The 21,182-nt window shown below is 46.1% G+C and overlaps 1 protein-coding gene and 1 long non-coding RNA gene across 5 annotated transcripts in view; one reads left to right on the plus strand and one right to left on the minus strand.

Moving 5' to 3' along the window:
- LOC127003653 (serine/arginine-rich splicing factor 2-like) overlaps positions 1-14,514 on the minus strand; it is a 27,166-nt gene extending 12,652 nt beyond the window's left edge. For 3 of the 4 annotated variants that reach the window (XR_007757183.1, XR_007757182.1, XM_050870558.1), the window contains exons 1-3: positions 14,401-14,465; positions 5,244-5,343; positions 1,132-1,338 (exon numbers count right to left, since the gene is read on the minus strand). Coding sequence is in view for 2 of the 4 variants with exons in the window: in XM_050870558.1 (XP_050726515.1) it covers positions 1,132-1,316 (185 nt within the window). In the remaining 2 variants the exon portion in view is untranslated. Of the gene's footprint in view, positions 1-1,131; positions 1,339-5,243; positions 5,344-14,400 lie in introns of all 4 variants that reach the window. The other variant, XM_050870560.1, reaches the window with a different exon arrangement.
- Positions 1,355-5,237, plus strand: LOC127003656 (uncharacterized). Its single transcript, XR_007757186.1, has 3 exons — positions 1,355-1,715; positions 2,464-3,810; positions 4,406-5,237. It is a non-coding gene; the product is annotated as an uncharacterized LOC127003656 (long non-coding RNA).
- Positions 14,515-21,182: the final 6,668 nt, after the last annotated feature.

Genomic DNA, 21,182 nt, shown 5'->3' on the forward strand with positions numbered 1-21,182 from the left:
ACATCTGTGGTCATATGCCGGAGAGAGACAGGCAAGGAAAGTTTTGTTTAATGGGTGCAACATCTGTGGTCATATGCCAGAGAGAGACAGGCATGGAAAGTTTTGTTTAGTGGGCGCAACATCTGTGGTCATATGCCAGAGTGAGACAGGCATGGAAAGTTTTGTTTAGTGGGTGCAACATCTGTGGTCATATGCCGGAGAGAGACAGGCAAGGAAAGTTTTGTTTAGTGGGCGCAACATCTGTGGTCATATGCCGGAGAGAGACAGGCAAGGAAAGTTTTGTTTAATGGGTGCAACATCTGTGGACATATGCCGGAGAGAGACAGGAAGAAAAGGAATTATAGGAGAAGGGAACAGACCCCAGGAGATGGGACACAACATCTGTGGTCATATGCCAGAGAGAGACAGGAGGGGAAGGAATTATAGGAGAAGGGAACAGACCCCAGGAGACGGGACACAACCCCCGATTAACCCAGGTAGCAGCGGGGATGATGTTTCTGAACCCTTTCATTGCTAAACGCTTGTAGTGAGCGTTAGGCGTATTTGCTGGTGTTGCTAAACGCTCACTGCAAGCTCCACAGCAATGATTTGGCCCGTCGCTGCTACATGGTAAAGCCACAAACTGGCCCATCGCTACTACACGGTAAAGCCACAAATCTGGCCTGTCGCTGCTACACGGTTAATACCTGGTACACTGCTGGGTGGACAGGGGAGTAGGGTATCGGAAAAGATGCCCAAATTTTTCCACTCCGCCCAGGAATCAAACCCGGGCTCCCTCGGTTGTGAGCCGAGTGTGCTAACCACTGCACCACGAAGCCCCCGGATGTGGATGCAGATGTTTAATTTATCAGAGCTGCGGATGCGGATGTGAAAAATTATGTGGATGTTCCGAGGAAGCAGATGCAGTGAGTGAGAGAGAGAGAGAGAGAGAGAGAGAGAGAGAGAGAAATCCTATCTCCATTCGAAAATCCCCTGCATTTGGGAGAAAAAACAATCTCTTACCAACACACAAAAAAACAAATAGAATCACACCCAGGTCAACCCTTTCTCTCTCTCTCTCTCTCTGGGAAAAAAAAAAAAAAAAAACAAACCCACTCTAGAATCACACCCAGCCGCCCCCCAAAGACTCACCGGATGAAGGCAAAACCGCGGGACTCCCTGGAGAAGCGGTCCCGGGGTATGTAGACGTCCCCGATCTCCCCGTACTTCTCGAAGGACCGCCGCAAGTCCTCTGGGGTGGTGCGGTAGGTCAAGTTATCCACCTTAAGGGACGTCATGCCCTTGATATCCGGCGGGCCTCTGCCGTAAGACATCATGGGGGAAGTCAGCGTGGAGATTCTGGAAGGAAAGGGAACCGATTAGATTTCTTTGGGGGAGTGTGAAGTTTGACGTTGATTTTCTCTGTTATTTGTGGACCAATTTTAATTTGCTTTACACCAAAAAATAGTGCAATCACTGAACTGTTTAATGATGTTTTTGTTTTTTTGTTAAGTTTTGTCGTTTTTCCGCAATTGCTGTTTTTGTTAAGGTTTTCATGGCCACCCATCACAAAAAATAATATATTGCTCACCTTCAAACTCTATTTTGTCCACTATTTGCAAACCGACTTTAATTTCCTTTACGCCAAAAAATAGTGCAATCATTCTACTGTTTACTGATGTTTTTGTTCTTTTGTTAAGTTTTGTCGTTTTTCCGCAATTGCTGTTTTTGTTAAGGTTTTCACGGCCACCCATCAGAAAAAATAATATATCGCTCACCTTCTAACTCTATTTTGTCCACTATTTGCAAACCGACTTTAATTTCCGTTACGACAAAAAATAGTGCAATTATTCTACTGTTTATTGATGTTTTTGTTCTTTTGTTAAGTTTTGTCGTTTTTCCGCAATTGCTGTTTTTGTTAAGGTTTTCATGGCCACCCATCACAAAAAATAATATATCGCTCACTTTCAAATTCTATTTTGTCCACTATTTGCAAACTGACTTTAATTTCCTTTACGCCAAAAAATAGTGCAATCACTCAACTGTTTAATGATGTTTTTGTTTTTTTGTTAAGTTTTGTCGTTTTTCCGCAATTGCTGTTTTTGTTAAGGTTTTCACGGCCACCCATCAGAAAAAATAATATATCGCTCACCTTCTAACTCTATTTTGTCCACTATTTGCAAACCGACTTTAAATTCCTTTACACCAAAATATAGTGCAATTATTCTACTGTTTACTGATGTTTTTGTTTTTTTATTACATTTTGTCGTTTTTTCGCAATTGCCATTTTTGTTTAGGTTTTCGTGTCCACCCATCACAAAAAAATAACATATTGCTTATCTTCAACCTAAATTTTCTCCACTATTTGCAAACTGATTTTAATTTGCTTTACACCAAAAAATAGTGCAATTATTCTACTATTTACTGATGTTTTTGTTTTTTCATTACATTTTGTCGTTTTTGCGCAATTCCATTTTTGTTTAGGTTTTCGTGTCCACCCATCACAAAAAAATAACATATTGCTTATCTTCAACCTAAATTTTCTCCACTATTTGCAAACTGATTTTAATTTGCTTTACACCAAAAAATAGTGCAATTATTCTACTATTTACTGATGTTTTTGTTTTTTCATTACATTTTGTCGTTTTTGCGCAATTGCCATTTTTGTTAAGGTTTTCGTGTCCACCCATCACAAAAAAATAACGCATTGCTTATCTTCAACCTAAATTTTCTCCACTATTTGCAAACCGATTTTAATTTGCTTTACACCAAAAAATAGTGCAATTATTCTACTGTTTACTGATGTTTTTGTTTTTTTATTACATTTTGTCGTTTTTTCGCAATTGCCATTTTTGTTAAGGTTTTCGTGTCCACCCATCACAAAAAAATTACGTAATGCTTATCTTCAACCTAAATTTTCTCCACTATTTGCAAACCGATTTTAATTTGCTTTACACCAAAAAATAGTGCAATCATTCTACTGTTTAATGATGTTTTTGTTAAGTTTTGTCATTTTTCCGCAATTGCCGTTTTTGTGAAGTGGAGAAAACTGAGATTGAAGTTGAGGGATGTTTCAAGATTTTTCACTTTAGTAGCAGTGCCCCAACCACCTTGCTTGATGAAAACTGTTATTGCAGGAAAACGGGAAAAGATAGGAAAATAATGAAACTACGGATAAAAAGTAGAAAGAGAAAGCTATTTTTTGGTGCAAGGTGAGCTACGTTAAGTTAAGGGAAAGTGGAGAAAATTGAGGTTGAATTTAAGGAATGTTTTCAATTTTTTTTCTTGGTGGGAGACCTGGGGAAAACTGAGATTGTGGGAAAATGGAAAGAGTTAAAGAGAATCCGAAAGTACCATTGGAAAGTAGAAAGGTTAAGCTATTTTTTGGTAAAAGGTGAGTTATGTTAAGTTAAGGGAAAGTGGAGAAAATTGAGGTTGAATTTAAGGAATGTTTTCATTTTTTTTCTTGGCGGGAGACCGAGTTGTGAACATTGCCTGGGGAAAACGGAGATTATGGGAAAATGGAAAGAGTTAAAGAGAATCCGAAAGTACCATTGGAAAGTAGAAAGGTTAAGCTATTTTTTGGTGCAAGGTGAGCTATGTTTAGTTAAGGGAAAGTGGAGAAAATTGAGGTTAAATTTGAGGAATGTTTTCAATTTTTTTTCTTGGTGGGAGACCGAGTCGTGAACATTGCCTGGGGAAAACTGAGATTGTGAAAAAACGGAAAGAGTTAAAGAGAATCCGAAAGTACCATTGGAAAGTAGAAAGGTTAAGCTATTTTTTGGTGCAAGGTGAGCTACGTTAAGTTAAGGGAAAGTGGAGAAAATTGAGGTTGAATTTAAGGAATGTTTTCAATTTTTATTCTTGGTGGGAGACCGAGTCGTGAACATTGCCTGGGGAAAACGGAGATTGTGAGAAAACGGAAAGAGTTAAAGAGAATCCGGAAGTACCATTGGAAAGTAGAAAGGTTAAGCTATTTTTTGGTGTAAGGTGAGCTACGTTAAGTTAGCGGAACATGGAGAAAATTGAGGTTGAATTTGAGGAATGTTTTCAATTTTTTTTCTTGGTGGGAGAGCGAGTCGTGAACATTGCCTGGGGAAAACTGAGATTGTGGGAAAATGGAAAGAGTTAAAGAGAATCTGAAAGTACCATTGGAAAGTAGAAAGGTTAAGCTATTTTTTGGTGCAAGGTGAGCTACGTTAAGTTAAGGGAAAATGGAGAAAACTGAGGTTGAATTTGAGGGATGTTTTCAATTTTTTTTCTTGGTGGGAGAGCGAGTCGTGAACATTGCCTGGGGAAAACGGAGACTGGGAAAACGGAAAGAGTTAAAGAGAATCCGAAAGTACCATTGGAAAGTAGAAAGGTTAAGCTATTTTTTGGTGTAAGGTGAGCTATGTTAAGTTAAGGGAAAGTGGAGAAAATTGAGTTTTAATTTGAGGGATGGTTTCAATTTTTTTTCTTGGTGGGAGAATGAGCCATGCACCTAGCCTGGGAAAAAACCGAGATTGTGGGAAAACGGAAAGGAGTAAAGAGAAAACAAAAGTAGCGTTAGAAAGTAGAAAGATTAAGCTATTTTTGAGTGTAAGGTGAGCTAGGTTAAGTTAAGGGAAAATGGAGAAAATTGAGGTTGAATTTGAGGGATGTTTTCATTTTTTTTTCTTGGTGGGAGAGCGAGCCACGCCCCTTGCCTGAGAAAATGGAGATTGTGGAAAAACGGAAAGGAGTAAAGAGAAAACAAAAGTAGCGTTAGAAAGTAGAAAGATTAAGCTATTTTTGAGTGTAAGGTGAGCTAGGTTAAGTTAAGGGAAAATGGAGAAAATTGAGGTTGAATTTGAGGGATGTTTTCATTTTTTTTTCTTGGTGGGAGAGCGAGCAATGCCCCTTGCCTGAGAAAACGGAAAGGAGTAAAGAGAAAACATAAGTAGCGTTAGAAAGTAGAAAGATTAAGCTATTTTTGAGTGTAAGGTGAGCTAGGTTAAGTTAAGGGAACATGGAGAAAATTGAGCTTGAAATTGAGGGATAGTTCCAATTATTTTCTTGGTGGGAGACCGAGCCATGCACCTTGCCTGGGGAAAACGGAGATTGTGGGAAAACGGAAAGGGGTAAAGAGAATCCGAAACTAGCGTTGGAAAGTAGAAAGGTTAAGCTATTTTTCAGTGTAAGGTGAGCTAGGTTAATTTATCAGAACATGGAGAAAACAGAGGTTGAATGTGAGAGATGCTTTCGAACATATGGATGGACGAACAAAGATGGCTGGTACCCACCTCCCTTCTGGGTCAGAGACACACCAACAGAATCAGCCAAGAGGGACGTTAATGGTAGGGCGTCGTTGCCCAGGAGAGTGCCGGCGGAGTAGAGGTGGACCTGGAAAAAAAAAAGTTCCGATACAGACGCCGATTCTGGGGAGGAGGAGGAGGAGGGGGAGGAAGAGGAAGGAGAAGGAGGAGGAGAGGAAGGAAGAGGAGGAGGAGAAAGAAAAAACTTGTCATACACACACACACACACAAGCGCAAACACACACATACACGCACACACACCCACACCCACACACACCTCCTCCAGTGGCAGGTCTTCCGCCGTGCACACGAAGGCGCGCACATCACCCACACACTGCCCCTCATGCACATTGTACACGTGAGCGTTTTGGGCGCACACAAACAACTCCATCTTGGATCTGGAAGGACGAGATTTTTTGGAGTTAGGCGAACAAAAACGCCGATTGTGACAAACGGTAAAACGCAAGAAAAAAACCACAAAGATCGTTAGAAAGTAGAAGGATTGCCCGATTTTTTGGTGCAAAGCAAATTAAAATCGGTTGATAAATAGTGGAGAAAATTGAGGCTAGAAATGGGTGTTATACTATATTTTTTAACAGCAGGACACAAAAGCCTAGACAAAAACGCCGATTGTGACAAAACGGTAAAACATAAGAAAAAAACGCAAAGATCATTAGAAAGTAAAAGGATTGCCCGATTTTTTGGTGCAAAGCAAATTAAAATCGGTTGATAAATAGCAGAGAAAATTGAGGCTAGAAATGGGTGTTATACTAAATTTTTTGAATGGCAGGACACAAAAGCCTTGACAAAAACGCTGATTGTGACAAAACGGTAAAACGCAAGAAAAAAACGAAGAGATTGTTAGAAAGTAGAAGGATTGCCCGATTTTTTGGTGCAAAGCAAATTAAAATCGGTTGATAAATAGCAGAGAAAATTGAGGCTAGAAATGGGTGTTATACTATATTTTTTAACAGCAGGACACAAAAGTCTTGACAAAAACGCTGATTGTGACAAAACGGTAAAACGCAAGAAAAAAACGCAAAGATCGTTAGAAAGTAGAAGGATTGCCCGATTTTTTGGTGCAGAGCAAATTAAAATCGGTTTGTCAATAGTGCAGAAAATAGCGGCCGTTTATCATGGAGGCAGTATTTCTCTCCGCCGCAGTCGCCAAAAAGCTCACAGAGGTTCAACTTGTTCACCATTTCTGTATTTCAGTCAGCGCTCAACACCAGGCAGCAACCCCGTACTGCGGGAGCCGGGGAGAAGTGAAGACAAAATTGACACGTTAGCATCCCAGAAGTAGCAGTGTGATTTGGGAGGGAGGGAGGAATGGATGAAGAGGGGGAAAACGCAGGTGTGTTCCCACTGGGCGAGGATTAGCAGAGAGAGTTATCTTCCTCTTTCTCTATTCCTTCCTTTCTTACTCTTTTCCTGTCTTCCTCTTTCTTTCCTTCCTTTCTTACTTGCTTTCTCTTTCTCCTTCTCTTTCTTTGTTTCTCTTTTATTATTATTATTCTTTTCTCTTTCATTTTTACTATTTCCTCCTTTTTATCTTTCTTTCTTTCTCCTTTTTTTCTTCTGTATTTCTCCTTTGTTTATTTCATTTTTTCTTTGTTTATCTTTCTCTCTTTATTTCTCCCATTCTTCTTTTCTCTTTCTCCTTCCTTCTCTCTTTGTTTGTTTCTTTCATTCTTGATTTCTTTTTTCTTTCTCTCTCCCTTTCTTTCCCTTTCACTCTTCTTCTCTCTTTATTTCCTTATTTCTTTCTTGCTTTCTCTCTTTCATTTTCTTTCTTCCTTTCATTCTTCTTCACATACACAGGATATTTTGAGGAGGGATGGAGGAGAGGAGGATGGGGAAGGCGGAGGAGGAGGAAGAGGAGGATGGGGAAGGCAGAGGAGGAGGAGGAAGAGACACAGGATATTTTGAGGAGGGATGGAGGAGAGGAGGATGGGGAAGGCGGAGGAGGAGGAAGAGGAGGATGGGGAAGGCGGAGGAGGAGGAAGAGGAGGAAGAGATCATTATAGATAGGAACTCTCTCTCTCTCTCTGTGGTGGTGAGGGTCATGGTCGGTGTTTTACTTATTATTGCACTCACTGGAGAGCAACAAGAAGACAAGGAAACGCGTGTGGGTTCGGTCGTTTATAGAAAGTTGAGCATTACAGAATGACGTACTTTTGGCGGAGCCGAGAGTTAATGGAGCAGGGTTTAGTTAATTAATATTTTTCTTGGAAGGTCAACCACTGATTTTGATGAACTATTACGAACGGTGGCTCCCAAAACACCACGAATCAATACCAGGCACAGAAAAGCCATTCCAGCTCCCATCAGCCTGCGGCCATAATCTGACAGGCGGAGGTCCTTGTACGAGCCTCATTAACACCTGCGAAATGTCAAAGCTGAGTTGCCATACAAACTTTCCTGGTGTGGGCGGTCCTGCACTCGCGCGCGCATATATGCGGGTGTGGGGGGGTGTCTGTGGGTGTGTGTATGTATATATATATATATATATATATATATATATATATATAGAGAGAGAGAGAGAGAGAGAGAGAGAGAGAGAGAGAGAGAGAGAGAGAGAGAGAGAGAGAGAGAGAGAGAGAGAGTCACACACACACACACACACACCTATAATTAGCTAGATATTGAAGTATGTGAATGAATGATAATTATAATCCCAATCCCTTTTCCCCGTGAGTGAAGTGTGGGATGTGTCTTTATCCCCACACCCCTGAGGGAGGTCACTCCCAGCGGTCAGGGTGTGCCCCTCTCTCTCTCTCTCTCTCTTATCCATAAATATATAAATGAAATTTGACTGGAATATAAAAAGTTTATACTTTACTATCAAGACTATTGAAAATCACACACACACACACACGAACACACACACGCAAACAGGAACACACACACACACAAAGGAACACACACACACACACAGATTGACGGTAAAGTGCACTTGCTCATGTGGGGAGGGTACCTGCTGGCAATTATGAGTCCAACACTTGATCAGTCCGTTGTGAATTACACACATTCTCTCTCAATGTTTCTCAATTATTTGCTGAATGTATCCAAGTTGTTTCTCAAGTGCTTCCCGAAACACTTTGGAAACGTCTGGGATACATTGTTGGCAGAAGAGCGAGGAGGCCTACTCAGGTATGGAGGCACCTCTTACTTAGCTTACTTATGTCTGTCTACCTACTGTCAAAAATCTAAGTAAGATTGAACCAGTACTTTTTGAGATATGGGATCCAAAGTTTTTGCTCCGAGTTCGTGCGCCGAGTTCATTCCTGTTCACTAAGCCAAGATTGGGCTATTTGGGCTTAAGATAACACGGCATGGAAGAGCACAGGTTTGGTGGTGTCTCCCAACTTATCAAAATACTTGCAAATTAATATTTTTTCGGTTAAGATTCGTTTTAGGTCCGTGCCAGTATATCTCATTACCTACCTTATGAAACATCAGTATCTCTGGTAAAGATTCGTATTAGGTCCGTGCCAGTATCTCATGATCTACTTTATGAAACATCAGTATCTCTTCATATATCTTTTCTACAAACCTTCAACAGTCATGGAAACGCTTTGAAAATCCAATTCAAGGACTTTTTTTTTACTCTTGAAAATAGGGATAATGTTTACGAAAGCGCGTCGCCTCCTCTGGCGACGGTGCAGCCGGTGTTGCGAGAAATACCTCCTTGCTGAAATAAGTCACTTATACATGTGGGGGGGGGGGGGGTCCAGGGGCTATGCCCCCTCCCTGGTTAGAAGAGGGGGTCGAGGTGGGCGCAGCCCCCCTGTTAGTAGGTCGTAAAGTTCGGTTGTAGTAGTTTAAATATGCTCCCCGACCCTAAACCCTCTGCGAGCTATTTTATGGCTGCGGCGGCTGCAGCGTCGTCGCGGCCCCCACCAGAGGAGGCGACGCGCTTCCGTAAACATTATCCCCTATTTTCAAGAGTAAAAAAAAATAGTAAAAAAAAAAAAAAAAAAAAAAAAAAGTCCTTGAATTGGAATGTCAAAGCGTTTCCATGACTGTTGAAGGTTTGTAGAAAAGATATGAAGAGATACTGATGTTTCATAAAGTAGATCATGAGATACTGGCACGGACCTAATACGAATCTTTACCATTTTTTCTCCTACTTTTTCCTCTTATTCCACCTCCTTTACCTCATGAGAGGGTGAGGAGGGAACGGGGATCCAGGAGAGCGAGGAGGAGGCCAACTCATGTATGGAGGCACCTCTTACTTAGTTTACTTATGCTACATTAAGAAAATCTGAGTAAGATTGAGCCAGTGCTTTTTTGATATGGGAGTCCAAAGTTTTTGCACCAAGTTCGTCCGCCGAGTGTGATGAGTTCGTGCTCCGAGTGCGATGAGTTCGTGCTCTGAGTGCGATGAGTTCGTGCTCCGAGTGCGACGAGTTCGTGCTCCGAGTGCGATGAGTTCGTGCTCCGAGTGCGATGAGTTCGTGCTCCGAGTGCGATGAGTTCGTGCTCCGAGTGCGATGAGTTCGTGCTCCGAGAGCGATGAGTTCGTGCTCAGAGTGCGATGAGTTCGTGCTCGAGTGCGATGAGTTCGTGCTCCGAAAAGTGGCGACGAGTTCGAGCTCCGAGTGCGATGAGTTCGTGCTCCGAGTGCGATGAGTTCGTGCTCCGAGTGCGATGAGTTCGTGCTCCGAGTGCGATGAGTTCGTGCTCCGAGTGCGACGAGTTCGTGCTCCGAGTGCGATGAGTTCGTGCTCCGAGTGCGATGAGTTCGTGCTCTGAGTGCGATGAGTTCGTGCTCCGAGTGCGACGAGTTCGTGCTCCGAGTGCGATGAGTTCGTGCTCCGAGTGCGATGAGTTCGTCCGTGCACCGATTTCGACTGTATTCTTTGCATAAAAATAACAGTGGTGGCGGTGGAGGTGCTGTGAGAAATACCTCCTCGCAGAAATAGGTGGCATATACATGTGTGGGGGCAAGGTCGTAAAGTTCGGCTGGAGTAGTTTAAAAATGCTCCCTGACCCTAAACCTTCATCAAGCTATTATGCGGCCGCCGCCAGAGGAGGCGACGCTTTCCTAAACATTATATTCCCTATTTTCAGGAGTAAAAAATGTCCCTGAATTGTATCGTGAAAGCGTTTCCATGACTGTTGAAGGTTTGTGGGAAAGATACAAAGTGATGCTTCATAAGGCTGCCACGATACCGACACAAATAAAAAACTTTCTAAGAAGTCCGCCTCCCCCTCCCCCTCCACCATTCCAGCCCCCCCACCCCCAAGACAAGCCTGGGGAACTGTGGGGAACCAGGGTTTGGGGGGGAAGCCAAAATCACTGAAAAATGGGCTTCCAAAATTTCCCTAGAAAAATCCCTAAATGAAGGAAAATTCCCTAGTCTCGAGAGTAAGGAAAGTCCGGTAAATGTCCAGAGAGTTTCCCATCTCACTGCGGTACTTCTCACCCTAACCTTGGCTTAGGTCTCATAATTCTAAGCATTTTGAACCTCATATGTATGCCTCGCAAATTAATAGAATCGCTGCTAGTGATTTTTGAAAAGTTAGTGTTTTGGTAATTATTGAAAATCACTCCGCGCCTCCAAAATACGATATTACGCCTCCATATTGTACTTAATTGGACGAAATACATGTCCCTTAACTATAATATGAAGGCGGAAAAACTTAAAAGTAATGAAAAAATGGTAAAGGTCGTGAAAAGGCATGTTATACATACGCGCGATGTGTTTACATGGCGGCGCCATTGCAATATGAGCAGCGTCGCCAATGATCTGGTTAGTGGTGGTACACTAGGTTAGCGATGGTACGCTTAGTTAGCCATTAGCCCACACATGAGACCAGGTCCACCACACGTGGTTATTTTTTTTTTAGAACATGCACCTTTACCCAAAGGCTTTTGTGAAGGTTTGGGGCGGGTATAGTATTAGGTAAAGGTGTGTTCTGAAAAAAAAAAATAACCACGCGTGGTGGACCTGTCTCACATGCGTGGGCTAATGGCTAACCTTGCGTACCACCACTAACCTTGCGTACCATCGCTAACCTTGTGTACCATTGCTAACCTTGCGTACCACCGCTAACCTTGCGTACCATCGCTAACCTTGTGTACCATTGCTAACCTTGCGTACCACCGCTAACCTTGCGTACCATCGCTAACCTTGCGTACCATCGCTAACCTTGCGTACCACCGCTAACCTTGCGTACCATCGCTAACCTTGCGTACCATCGCTAACCTTGCGTACCACCGCTAACCTTGCGTACCATTGCTAACCTTGCGTACCATTGCTAACCTTGCGTACCACCGCTAACCTTGCGTACCACCGCTAACCTTGCGTACCATTGCTAACCTTGCGTACCACCGCTAACCTTGCGTACCACCGCTAACCTTGCGTACCATCGCTAACCTTGCGTACCATCGCTAACCTTGCGTACCACCGCTAACCTTGCGTACCATCGCTAACCTTGCGTACCATCGCTAACCTTGCGTACCACCACTAACCTTGCGTACCACCGCTAACCTTGTGTACCACCGCTAACCTTGCGTACCATCGCTAACCTTGCGTACCACCACTAACCTTGCGTACCACCGCTAACCTTGCGTACCATCGCTAACCTTGCGTACCACCACTAACCTTGCGTACCACCGCTAACCTTGCGTACCATCGCTAACCTTGCGTACCACCACTAACCTTGCGTACCACCGCTAACCTTGCGTACCATCGCTAACCTTGCGTACCACCACTAACCTTGCGTACCACCGCTAACCTTGCGTACCACCACAAACCTTGCGTACCACCACTAACCTTGCGTACCACCACTAACCTTGCGTACCACCGCTAACCTTGCGTACCACCACAAACCTTGCGTACCACCGCTAACCTTGCGTACCATCGCTAACCTTGCGTACCACCGCTAACCAGATCATTGGCAACTTTGCTCACTTCCCAATATGGCCGCCATCAAAACACATCGCGCGTATGTATAATATGCTTTCTCACGACCTTTACCACTTTTTCTTTACTTTTAAGTTTTCCCGCCTTCATATTATGGCTAAGGGACATGTATTTTGTCCCTTAAGTACAATATGGAGGCGTAATATCGTATTTTGGAGGGGGGAGAACAAAGTATCCCAGTCCCCCCGTGATGCCCCGAGGCGGCCGCAAAAAACTCACTAACTTTTCAAAACTCACTAGCAGCGATTCTATCAATTTGCGAGGCATATATATGGGTTTCAAAATGCATAGAATTGTGAGATCTAAGCCAAGGTTAGGGTGAGAAGTACCGCAGTGAGACGGGCAACTCTCTGGACATTTACCGAAAGTCCTAACTTTGGTAAAGTTCAACTTTCTTCTCAGTCTCTCAGCGGTACTTCTCACACTTTTTATCGGTAAGATCTCATTATTCACGCATTTTGAACCCCATTTATGTGCGCCACAAACTGCTAGTAATGGCGCTAGTGATTTTGGAAAAGTTAGCGAGTTTTTGTCGGCCGCCTCGGGGCACAATGGAGGGGGCTGGGAGGGAGAGTGTGACCTCCTCACGTGTTGACATTTCACGGGTAACTAGCACCGAGCCGCTAACGATGAGCGTCGGTGCTGCCGCCGCCGCCGCAAAATAGCTCGCAGCACAGCAGCCGTTGGTCTGCGTGTTCTAAAAAAATACAAAAATAAATAACCACGCGTGGTAGACCTGGTCTCACATGCGTGGGCTCATCGCTAACCAAGTGTACCATCGCTAACCAAGCATTTGTAGAAAAGATATATGAAGACCTAGTGATGTTCCATAATGTAGGTAATGAATGCAAGCTATTATGCGGCGGCGGCGGCGGCAGCACCGACGCCCCGAGGCGGCCGCCAAAAACTCACAAACTTTTCAATAATCGGTGGCGGCGTTTCAAACAGTTTGCGGCGAACATAAATGGGGTTCAAAATGCGTAGGGTAATGAGACCTAACCCACGGCAAGTGTGAGAAGTACCGCCGTGGGACTGGGAAGAAAGTACAATAATACCCTAACTATAACCTAACAGGCCCCTCAGAACACCCACACATGTAGGATACGCCAGAAGTTTTTTTTTTGTTGGGGAGCATTTTTAAACTACTCCAACCAAACTTTACGACCTAACAAGGACCCCCTCGACCCCCCCTTGTAGGGAATTTTCCTTGATTTAGGGATTTTTCTAGGGAAATTTTGGAAGCGGGGGGGGGGGGGGGGTTCTCTACGGGGGGCACAGACCGCCTTGGTTAAGAGGAGGGTCGAGGGGGGCGAAGTGAGGAGACCAAGGGAGTCATGAAAAAAGTGTGGATTACAGGAGAATGGATAAGGATAGCAAGGTGTGGATAGTGTGGGTGGATAGAGGAAAGACTGGCCGATAAGTGGATGCAAGGAAGTGGAGGTGGAGCGAGAGGAAAGTGGAGGAAAGTATCTGATGGTGGAAGGAGACGAGAGATAGTCCTTGATAAAAGTGTGGATTGCAGGAGAATGGATAAGGATAGCAAGGTGTGGATAGTGTGGGTGGATAGAGGAAAGACTGGCCTATAAGTGGATGCAAGGAAGTGGAGGTGGAGCGAGAGGAAAGTGGAGGAAAGTATCTGATGGTGGAAGGAGACGAGAGATAGTCCTTGATAAAAGTGTGGATTACTAGAGAATGGATAAGGATAGCAAGGTGTGGATAGTGTGGGTGGATAGAGGAAAGACTGGCCGATAAGAGGATGCAAGGAAGTGGAGGTGGTGAGGAAAGTGGAGAAAAGTGGAGGAAAGTATCTGATAGTGGAAGGAGACAAGCGGCATAGTCCTGGATAAGCGTGGATTACTCGAGAATGGATAAGGATAGCTGGATGTGGATAGAGTGGATGGATAGAGGAAAGACTGGCCTATAAGTGGATACGAGGAAGTGGAGGTGGAGTGAGAGGAAAGTGGAGAAAATTGGAGACAAACACGGGAGACAGAGACTGCGCAGGACATGGAGGCCAAGATAAGGCCCGCCATCCCCCCCATGTGCTTGTGTTTACATCCACTTTGTCTCCACATTTCTCCTTTCCACCTCCACCTCATCCACCTGGTAGATAGAGGAAGGCCTTAGGAACGTTTTGGAATAAGGACGGCGGGTGGAAGCGTCTACGGCCTGAGAAAATGGCGATAATAAAGGAACATGTCGGAGCTCACCTGTTGAACCACTGATGGCTGGCGGGGAGAAGAATGGCCGCCGATGCCAGATTATCGTACTCAATAGCATTTGTACAGCAAGAGCAAGAGCAAAGCAATAGCCGATAAACACGAGTTATTGGCTGTTTTAACGATAGATATAAATTAATCTCGTTACTGGGGACCGCAGGGGACAGATTTGGGGGGCGGGGGGGAGGATGAAGTCGGTAAATATAGAGTTTTAGGTGAGTACGACAATATGGCGACGCTGAGCTAATGACTGAGCCGATGGTTCTTTCTTGCCTGTATGCTGTTTTTGGGGTATTTTAGGTTTTTTTTAGGGGTTTTAGGGGTGTTTTATTTTACGTGATATGGGGGTTTCTCTCTCTCTCTCTCTCTCTCTCTTGCCTCCGGGTCCACCATTCCTTCCACCGCTTGTGATGCTTAATTTCCTCCACCGCTTGTGGTTCTGCCCTTGCACCCACTTCCACTGCTTGTGATTCTGGCCGTGCATCCACCTCCACTTCCCTCCACCGCTTGTGAAGATGCCTCTGCACCCACCCTGCCGCTACAGCCTCAGCCCCTATGCCAACCCTTGCCCTCCCCTATACCCCTACCCAGCATGACCTAAATGAAGAAGATGCCCTTGCTCTTGCTCTTGCTGTACAGGGGCCGGATTCATGAAGCCACTACAAGAGCGGTCGTTGGTAAGTCTTTTAGTAAATCTGTCCTCTACGAATGATCCTTGAGTTCAGGCTGCTCCGATGACTGAATGAAGTACCGGCCTGGTCGACACTTATTTCATTGGCATTGGAGTCACCTTAAGATCAAGCGCGTTCCTAGATGATGGAGTTACTAGAAGACTTGCCAACAACAGGGTCTCGTAAGTGGTTTGATGAATCCGCGCCCAGGTGACCCGTTGGAGAGTCAGGCCTTCGTATCGGCACACCCTGTAAAATAAAACAACACAAGCAGTATCCATTATAAATCTTCCAATGCCCTATTTCTTGCACAGCACATCTTTGCCAGAAAACTCTTCATGGCTTCTATAATTCTATCATTTGCTTCATCACTCAGTCCCAGCAGCAGCAGCATCCATTCCCTCTCTGTCCTTGCAATCCTCCCATTCACATCCCTGCAGCCCATCTCACTCAGTGCCACCCTCATCATCTCCGTCCTTTCTCTCCGGTACCTCCCGCACACCAGTATCACATGCACGACAGTTTCATCCACACCCCTGTCACACATCTGACACACTTTGCTGCGGGACTCAGACCACCTGTAATTTCTTGCATTCACATTCATACACTGCGCGCGAGCTTGGAAGAGAAGATCACCACCCAGGCTTCCATCATACCAGCTGACACACTGCGGGGCTTCTTTTTCCCTGTACCACCCTGTTTCACCCTGGTCTCACACAAAAACAAGCGGAAGGGAAACGCCTTCCACCCTGCATCTCGCTCCACTCCCCTTCCCCTTCCAACAGTGACAGTGGCCCCCTCAGCCCCACCAACATCCAACTATCCTGCTTTCAGGGTACCAGCACAGGCCGAGTTCCCCTGCAGCTACGACGCCGTGGCAGCCCTGGAGGACGAGGAACCCTCTCTCAAGACGCACAACCGCATGGGTCGAGACGGAAGCTCAGTCCTCAATCCGCTCGACGAAATCAGCTTTCGCCTCCTGGAGGAGAGAACCAACGATCCTGGGGCCTCCATCAGGGTGATAAAACTCGCTCCACAAACCCAGGTGACCAAAGGGTATGCGGGTGAAGTGTTTTCACGTCAGGGAACTAGACGTCCCTGCCCTACATAGTCTCAGGTCACCCTTGGACAAGGTGTAATACCTGATCTGTCTCCCGTGCCAGGGTCACGGTGAAGCCTCTGGGCAGCAGCAGTGGTGGGTTGGACTGCAGGCAGAGGATCTCTTTATGAGACAATGGCTGGAGTTCCAGGGTCCTAGTCAGCTGGACCGTGCCTAATTATTTAGGCCTGCGGTGTAGAGGAGTGTGGCGACCTCTACACTAAAAAGCCTCCCTGGGAACCAGTTGTCGGTGTGAGCTCCCCGTCCCTCCCTCTATCGACGATACTCCCATCCCTATTCTGCAAAACAGCTGGTTCTTGTTTTCTCCTGAAAGAGATGTCTTCCGTGGGCCATTTGAGGTTGTACCTCCCGGCTTCTAGGTGGAGTTTCTGAGGGTTTTTCTTATACTCAAGGAATACTTCAGCTTTTTGGTCTCTCAGGAAGGGCGTCTGATACTCTCTAGAGTTGGTGGAGAACACCTGGTGACAGGTGCCACTGGCGAGGCCTCGAAAGGGTCGCAGAGTTGGGTCAGACGTTTCGGAAAGTGGGAACAAATTGCTGGTTCCTCTCCTCCCTTGCCAGCTCTCCTCTGTGTGACTACGCCGGCCCCGTGCTATGGGACAAAACTTCGAGGACAATAGCTGAAAAGCGCCGGGTTGTGAAAGTCTCTCTCGTGACCGAGGCTCAGGACAAGCGATTGGTCTTTGAGGCGTTTTCAAGACCCTGTGGGAGCGAACTCCCAGTGTTGGAGGCATCTAACACAGCAGTATCTAATTTCCATGCACAATTTTTATACAAATCAATTTATGGTCACAATTTAAGTTATTTCGAAAGCGCTTTTAATATTTGCCCAAACTGTTAACTCGCTTAAATTTCTAACAATGCCTTTGAACCTTAAATGTGACGTCTGTCCCGGACGATTTGCAGTTCAGTTCTTCCGGCTGAGTAAAACTTGCCGCCTCTGCGTTCAAAGATTACATCTTCAGAAGGCTGTGACTGAATGGAAAGTAAAGCATAACGATCTTGAAAAGAAATTCGTAGCCCTTCAGGAATTTGTTTTAAGTAATGTGGCAGTGACTCCACCATCGATGGTGGAGAGGCCCTCCACCGAGACTGCCCTCTCCAGACGACCCTCCTGCTTCACGGGAGGACGTGTTACCTGCCTCACAGGTTGACTCTCAGCCTGCCTCACAGGCTAACCCCCAGCCTGCCTCACAGGCTAACTCCCAGTCTGCCTCACAGGCTAACCCTTAGTCTGCCTCACAGGGTAACCCCCAGCCTGCCTCACAGGCTAACTCCCAGTCTGCCTCACAGGCTAACCCTTAGTCTGCCTCACAGGGTAACCCCCAGCCTGCCTCACGGGCTAACCCCCAGCCTGCCTCACAGGACAACCGCCAGCCTGCCTCACAGGCTGACCACCAGCCTGCCTCACAGGCTAACCCCCAGCCTGCTTCACAGGCTAACTCCCAGCCTGCCTCACAGGACAACTTCCAGCCTGCCCCACTTAACGCTTCTCTTCCTGCTTCACAGGATGTCGGGTTCCAACCTGTAAGGAATGGAGCCAAACCAAGGCAGGCAACCAAGGATTTACTGACCCCCACTACCTTCAATAGGTTCCAGGTGCTGGCAGACACCATGGAGGATGAGTTCGAGACTCGCCTAGTTGGGGACTCCATGGTGCGTGGCCAGCTGGTTGAGTTCTGTGGTCGTTCATCAAACGGCCGCAGAAAACGTTACTGCTATCCAGGTGCCAGACTGGACGACATCACCGCAGCGTGCGATGATGTCACGAGAAATGCCGACCGAAACACCCTCTTTGTCATTCACGCGGGGACAAATGACTTAAAGACAACCCGTTCTGAGGAACTGCTTGAGAAATACCGCCGCATGATCAAGCAGTATAAACGTAAAACGGATGCCAGTAACATCATAATCTCAGGAATCCTCCCGAGGGTCGGTGCCGAATCTAGCTTTTACAGTAAGGCCTTCAGCACAAACAACAGACTTCAGTCCCTTTGCTCACAAGAAAACGTCCAGTTCGCTAACTTGTGGAACAGTTTTTACTACGATTCAGACTTGTTCCTTGCTGATGGCATCAGTAGTAACAAATGCACGAAAGTGGGGGTTACCTCAGCGGGGGGGTGTCGGAAGTGGGGTTGGGGGTCATGGGGGTTATGGAAGGGGTAGCTAGACCCCCCCTTACCCCCCCCTACCCCCCCCCAAAAAAATTCTTTCACTTTTTCACATCCCCCCCCCACCCCCCACCCTCCAACCACCACCCTCTCGGGCTAGTGTACGGAAGCGGAGGGGTGACGGGAGTGGTGGTGCCCAGCGGGGGTGATGGAAGAGAGGATACTTGAAGGGTTAAGATAACATCGCGGGCTCGAATGACCACAAGATTATAATCACGGAAAAAGGTTAAAGACATTAGGTTAATGACCAGGCTGGAGTATGTCCCGCGCACCTGTTCCCGGCGTCTTATCTTTCTTTCCCTCCCTCTTCCCATAGGGGCGCACACACACACACACACACACACACACACACACACACACACACACACACACAAAATCACTGAAGAATTATTATGATACCGAAAATAAAATAAAAAATCGCCATTGAACGTAAGACTCGATAAATTATGTAAGTTTTTGCTCGGTGTATTGTATCATTATCTTCTTATTTCTCATTTCCTAACTTGTTTCTTCTTATTTCTTTCCTCAACTTATATATATTGTTGTGCTGGAAGCTTCCCCCGGCGACCATAGGCCTCCAGAAGGCTCCCGGAGAAACGAGCAAAGGGGCGGGGAGCAAGGCGAGCCGTCCGCGCCCCACGGGGCGCGGCCAGGCGCCAGGCGGGAAGTGTTGCCAACTCGCATATATTTTTGCTACATGTTCTTGTATGATCTGAAATATACTGTAATATTCTAGACTGTACTGTTCTGGATATATATAGGAGAAGAGGGCGAGAGAGGGCCAGTCCCAGTCATAGTAAGCTAGTGGTAAGTGAAGAGTCAGAGTGAAGTGTACTACTAAAGAAGAATATTAAACTACAGAAGCTGTGCAAAGTGTTTACATATCTCCCTCCCACGGAGTCTCCTGACGGCGACACGGAACCCAAGTAACACGTACGGCATAACACTGGTGTCAGGAGTGTAGGCATTTGTTTTTCGCCATGGAGACTCGTTCCCAAGCTGCCCAGAGGGACGACATGTTGACTGAACTTTTGGAAGCCTTGAGACTACAGGGGGAAAAACAAGAAAGAGCACAGCAACAACAAGAAATGACACTCCAAGAACTCAAAGAACAACAAGAAAGAGCACACCAAGAACTCAAAGAACAACAAGAAAGAGCACACCAAGAACTCAAAGAACAACAAGAAAGAGCACACCAAGAACTCAAAGAACAACAAGAAAGAGCACACCAAGAACTCAAAGAACAACAAGAAAGAGCACACCAAGAACTCAAAGAACAACAAGAAAGAGCACACCAAGAACTCAAAGAACAACAAGAAAGAGCACACCAAGAACTCAAAGAACAACAAGAAAGAGCACACCAAGAACTCAAAGAACAACAAGAAAGAACACTCCAAGAACTCAAAGAACAACAAGAAAGAGCACACCAAGAACTCAAAGAACAACAAGAAAGAGCACACCAAGAACTCAAAGAACAACAAGAAAGAGCACACCAAGAACTCAAAGAACAACAAGAAAGAGCACAGCAACAACAAGAAAGAGCACAGCAACAACAAGAAGGAACACTCGAAGAACTCAAAGAACAGCTAGAAGATCGCTTCACAGGATTACAGCTACAGCTAAAAGCAGTACAAGATGGAAGTGAATCAGTGCGAAGAGAAATGACTGATGTGACCACGAACTTGGGACAACGCCTGATAGAAGTGGAGAAAGAACACACAAATCTTCAACAAGAGATGGAGGTGGTACGGGAGACGACACACAAAGAAATATTAGAAGTGCAGGGAAAGGTGAACCGTACTGAACAGGCAGTTTGTGACGTAAGTGACAGAGTGAAGGCCCTTGAAGACTGCTTGGCTGGAAACGGACAGCCAGTGACTGCAGGGGCTAGTTGTACCCAAGATGCTTCTCCTACGCAAGTCCGGGGTAGTTTGAGCCATGTTTCGCCTGAGTTTATCCCCGCAAGAAGTTCCGCCAGCCCCATGGGTCTGCTGGGTTCGCCTGTTAGAAAGAAGCCTCAGGAGTTTGATGGCAAGGTCTCCTGGGAGGCTTACCGCGCTCAGTTTGAGCTGTTGGCAGCTCGGAACGGATGGGATGACCAAGAGTGCGCGGTACAGCTGGCCACTAGCCTGAAAGGGACGGCGCTGGAGGTCCTTACTCAGCTCGACAATGCGACAAAGGGCAGCTACAGCGGGCTGGCACAGGCGCTGGAGCAACGATATGGGACCAAGCACCAGAACGAGCTCTTCAGGGTTAGGTTCAGAACCCGCAACAGGAGGCGCGGCGAGTCTCTCCAGGAACTCGCTCAGGACCTTGAGAGCATGGCGCACAAGGCATACCCAGGTGCCACCCCTGACCTGCTGACGGTTTTGCTGCGTGATCAATTCATCGATGCCCTGGACAGCCCTCAGCTGAAGATACAAGTGAACCAAGCTAAGCCAACATCAATGCAGGAAGCTCTGGCACGTGCCATGGAGTTTGAGTCCTTTGTTAGGTCTAGCTTGTCAAGCTTCAGGGACGACTCGACTTCTGGCTTTAGGGCACGAAAGGGCGCTGTCAGCGACACAGACAGGTTCCAAGGAACGTGCTGGTACTGCGAGAAGGTTGGGCACAAGGAGAACGAATGCTATAAGAGGAAGAAGGAATATGAGGGTGGCGCTAAGAAGAAGCCCAGGGAAGGACCCAAGTGCTGGACCTGTGGAGAAAAGGGGCACTGGAAGAATGAGTGTCGGAAAATGTGCCCCAACGAGGGACCACCACTGGGAAACTAAGAAGGACTGGTTCACGGGGGCAACGACCAGTCTGTCCTGT

This window comes from Eriocheir sinensis, chromosome 26 (assembly GCF_024679095.1).
Source record: "Eriocheir sinensis breed Jianghai 21 chromosome 26, ASM2467909v1, whole genome shotgun sequence".
In the NCBI taxonomy this organism is placed as follows: Eukaryota; Metazoa; Arthropoda; class Malacostraca; order Decapoda; family Varunidae; genus Eriocheir; species Eriocheir sinensis.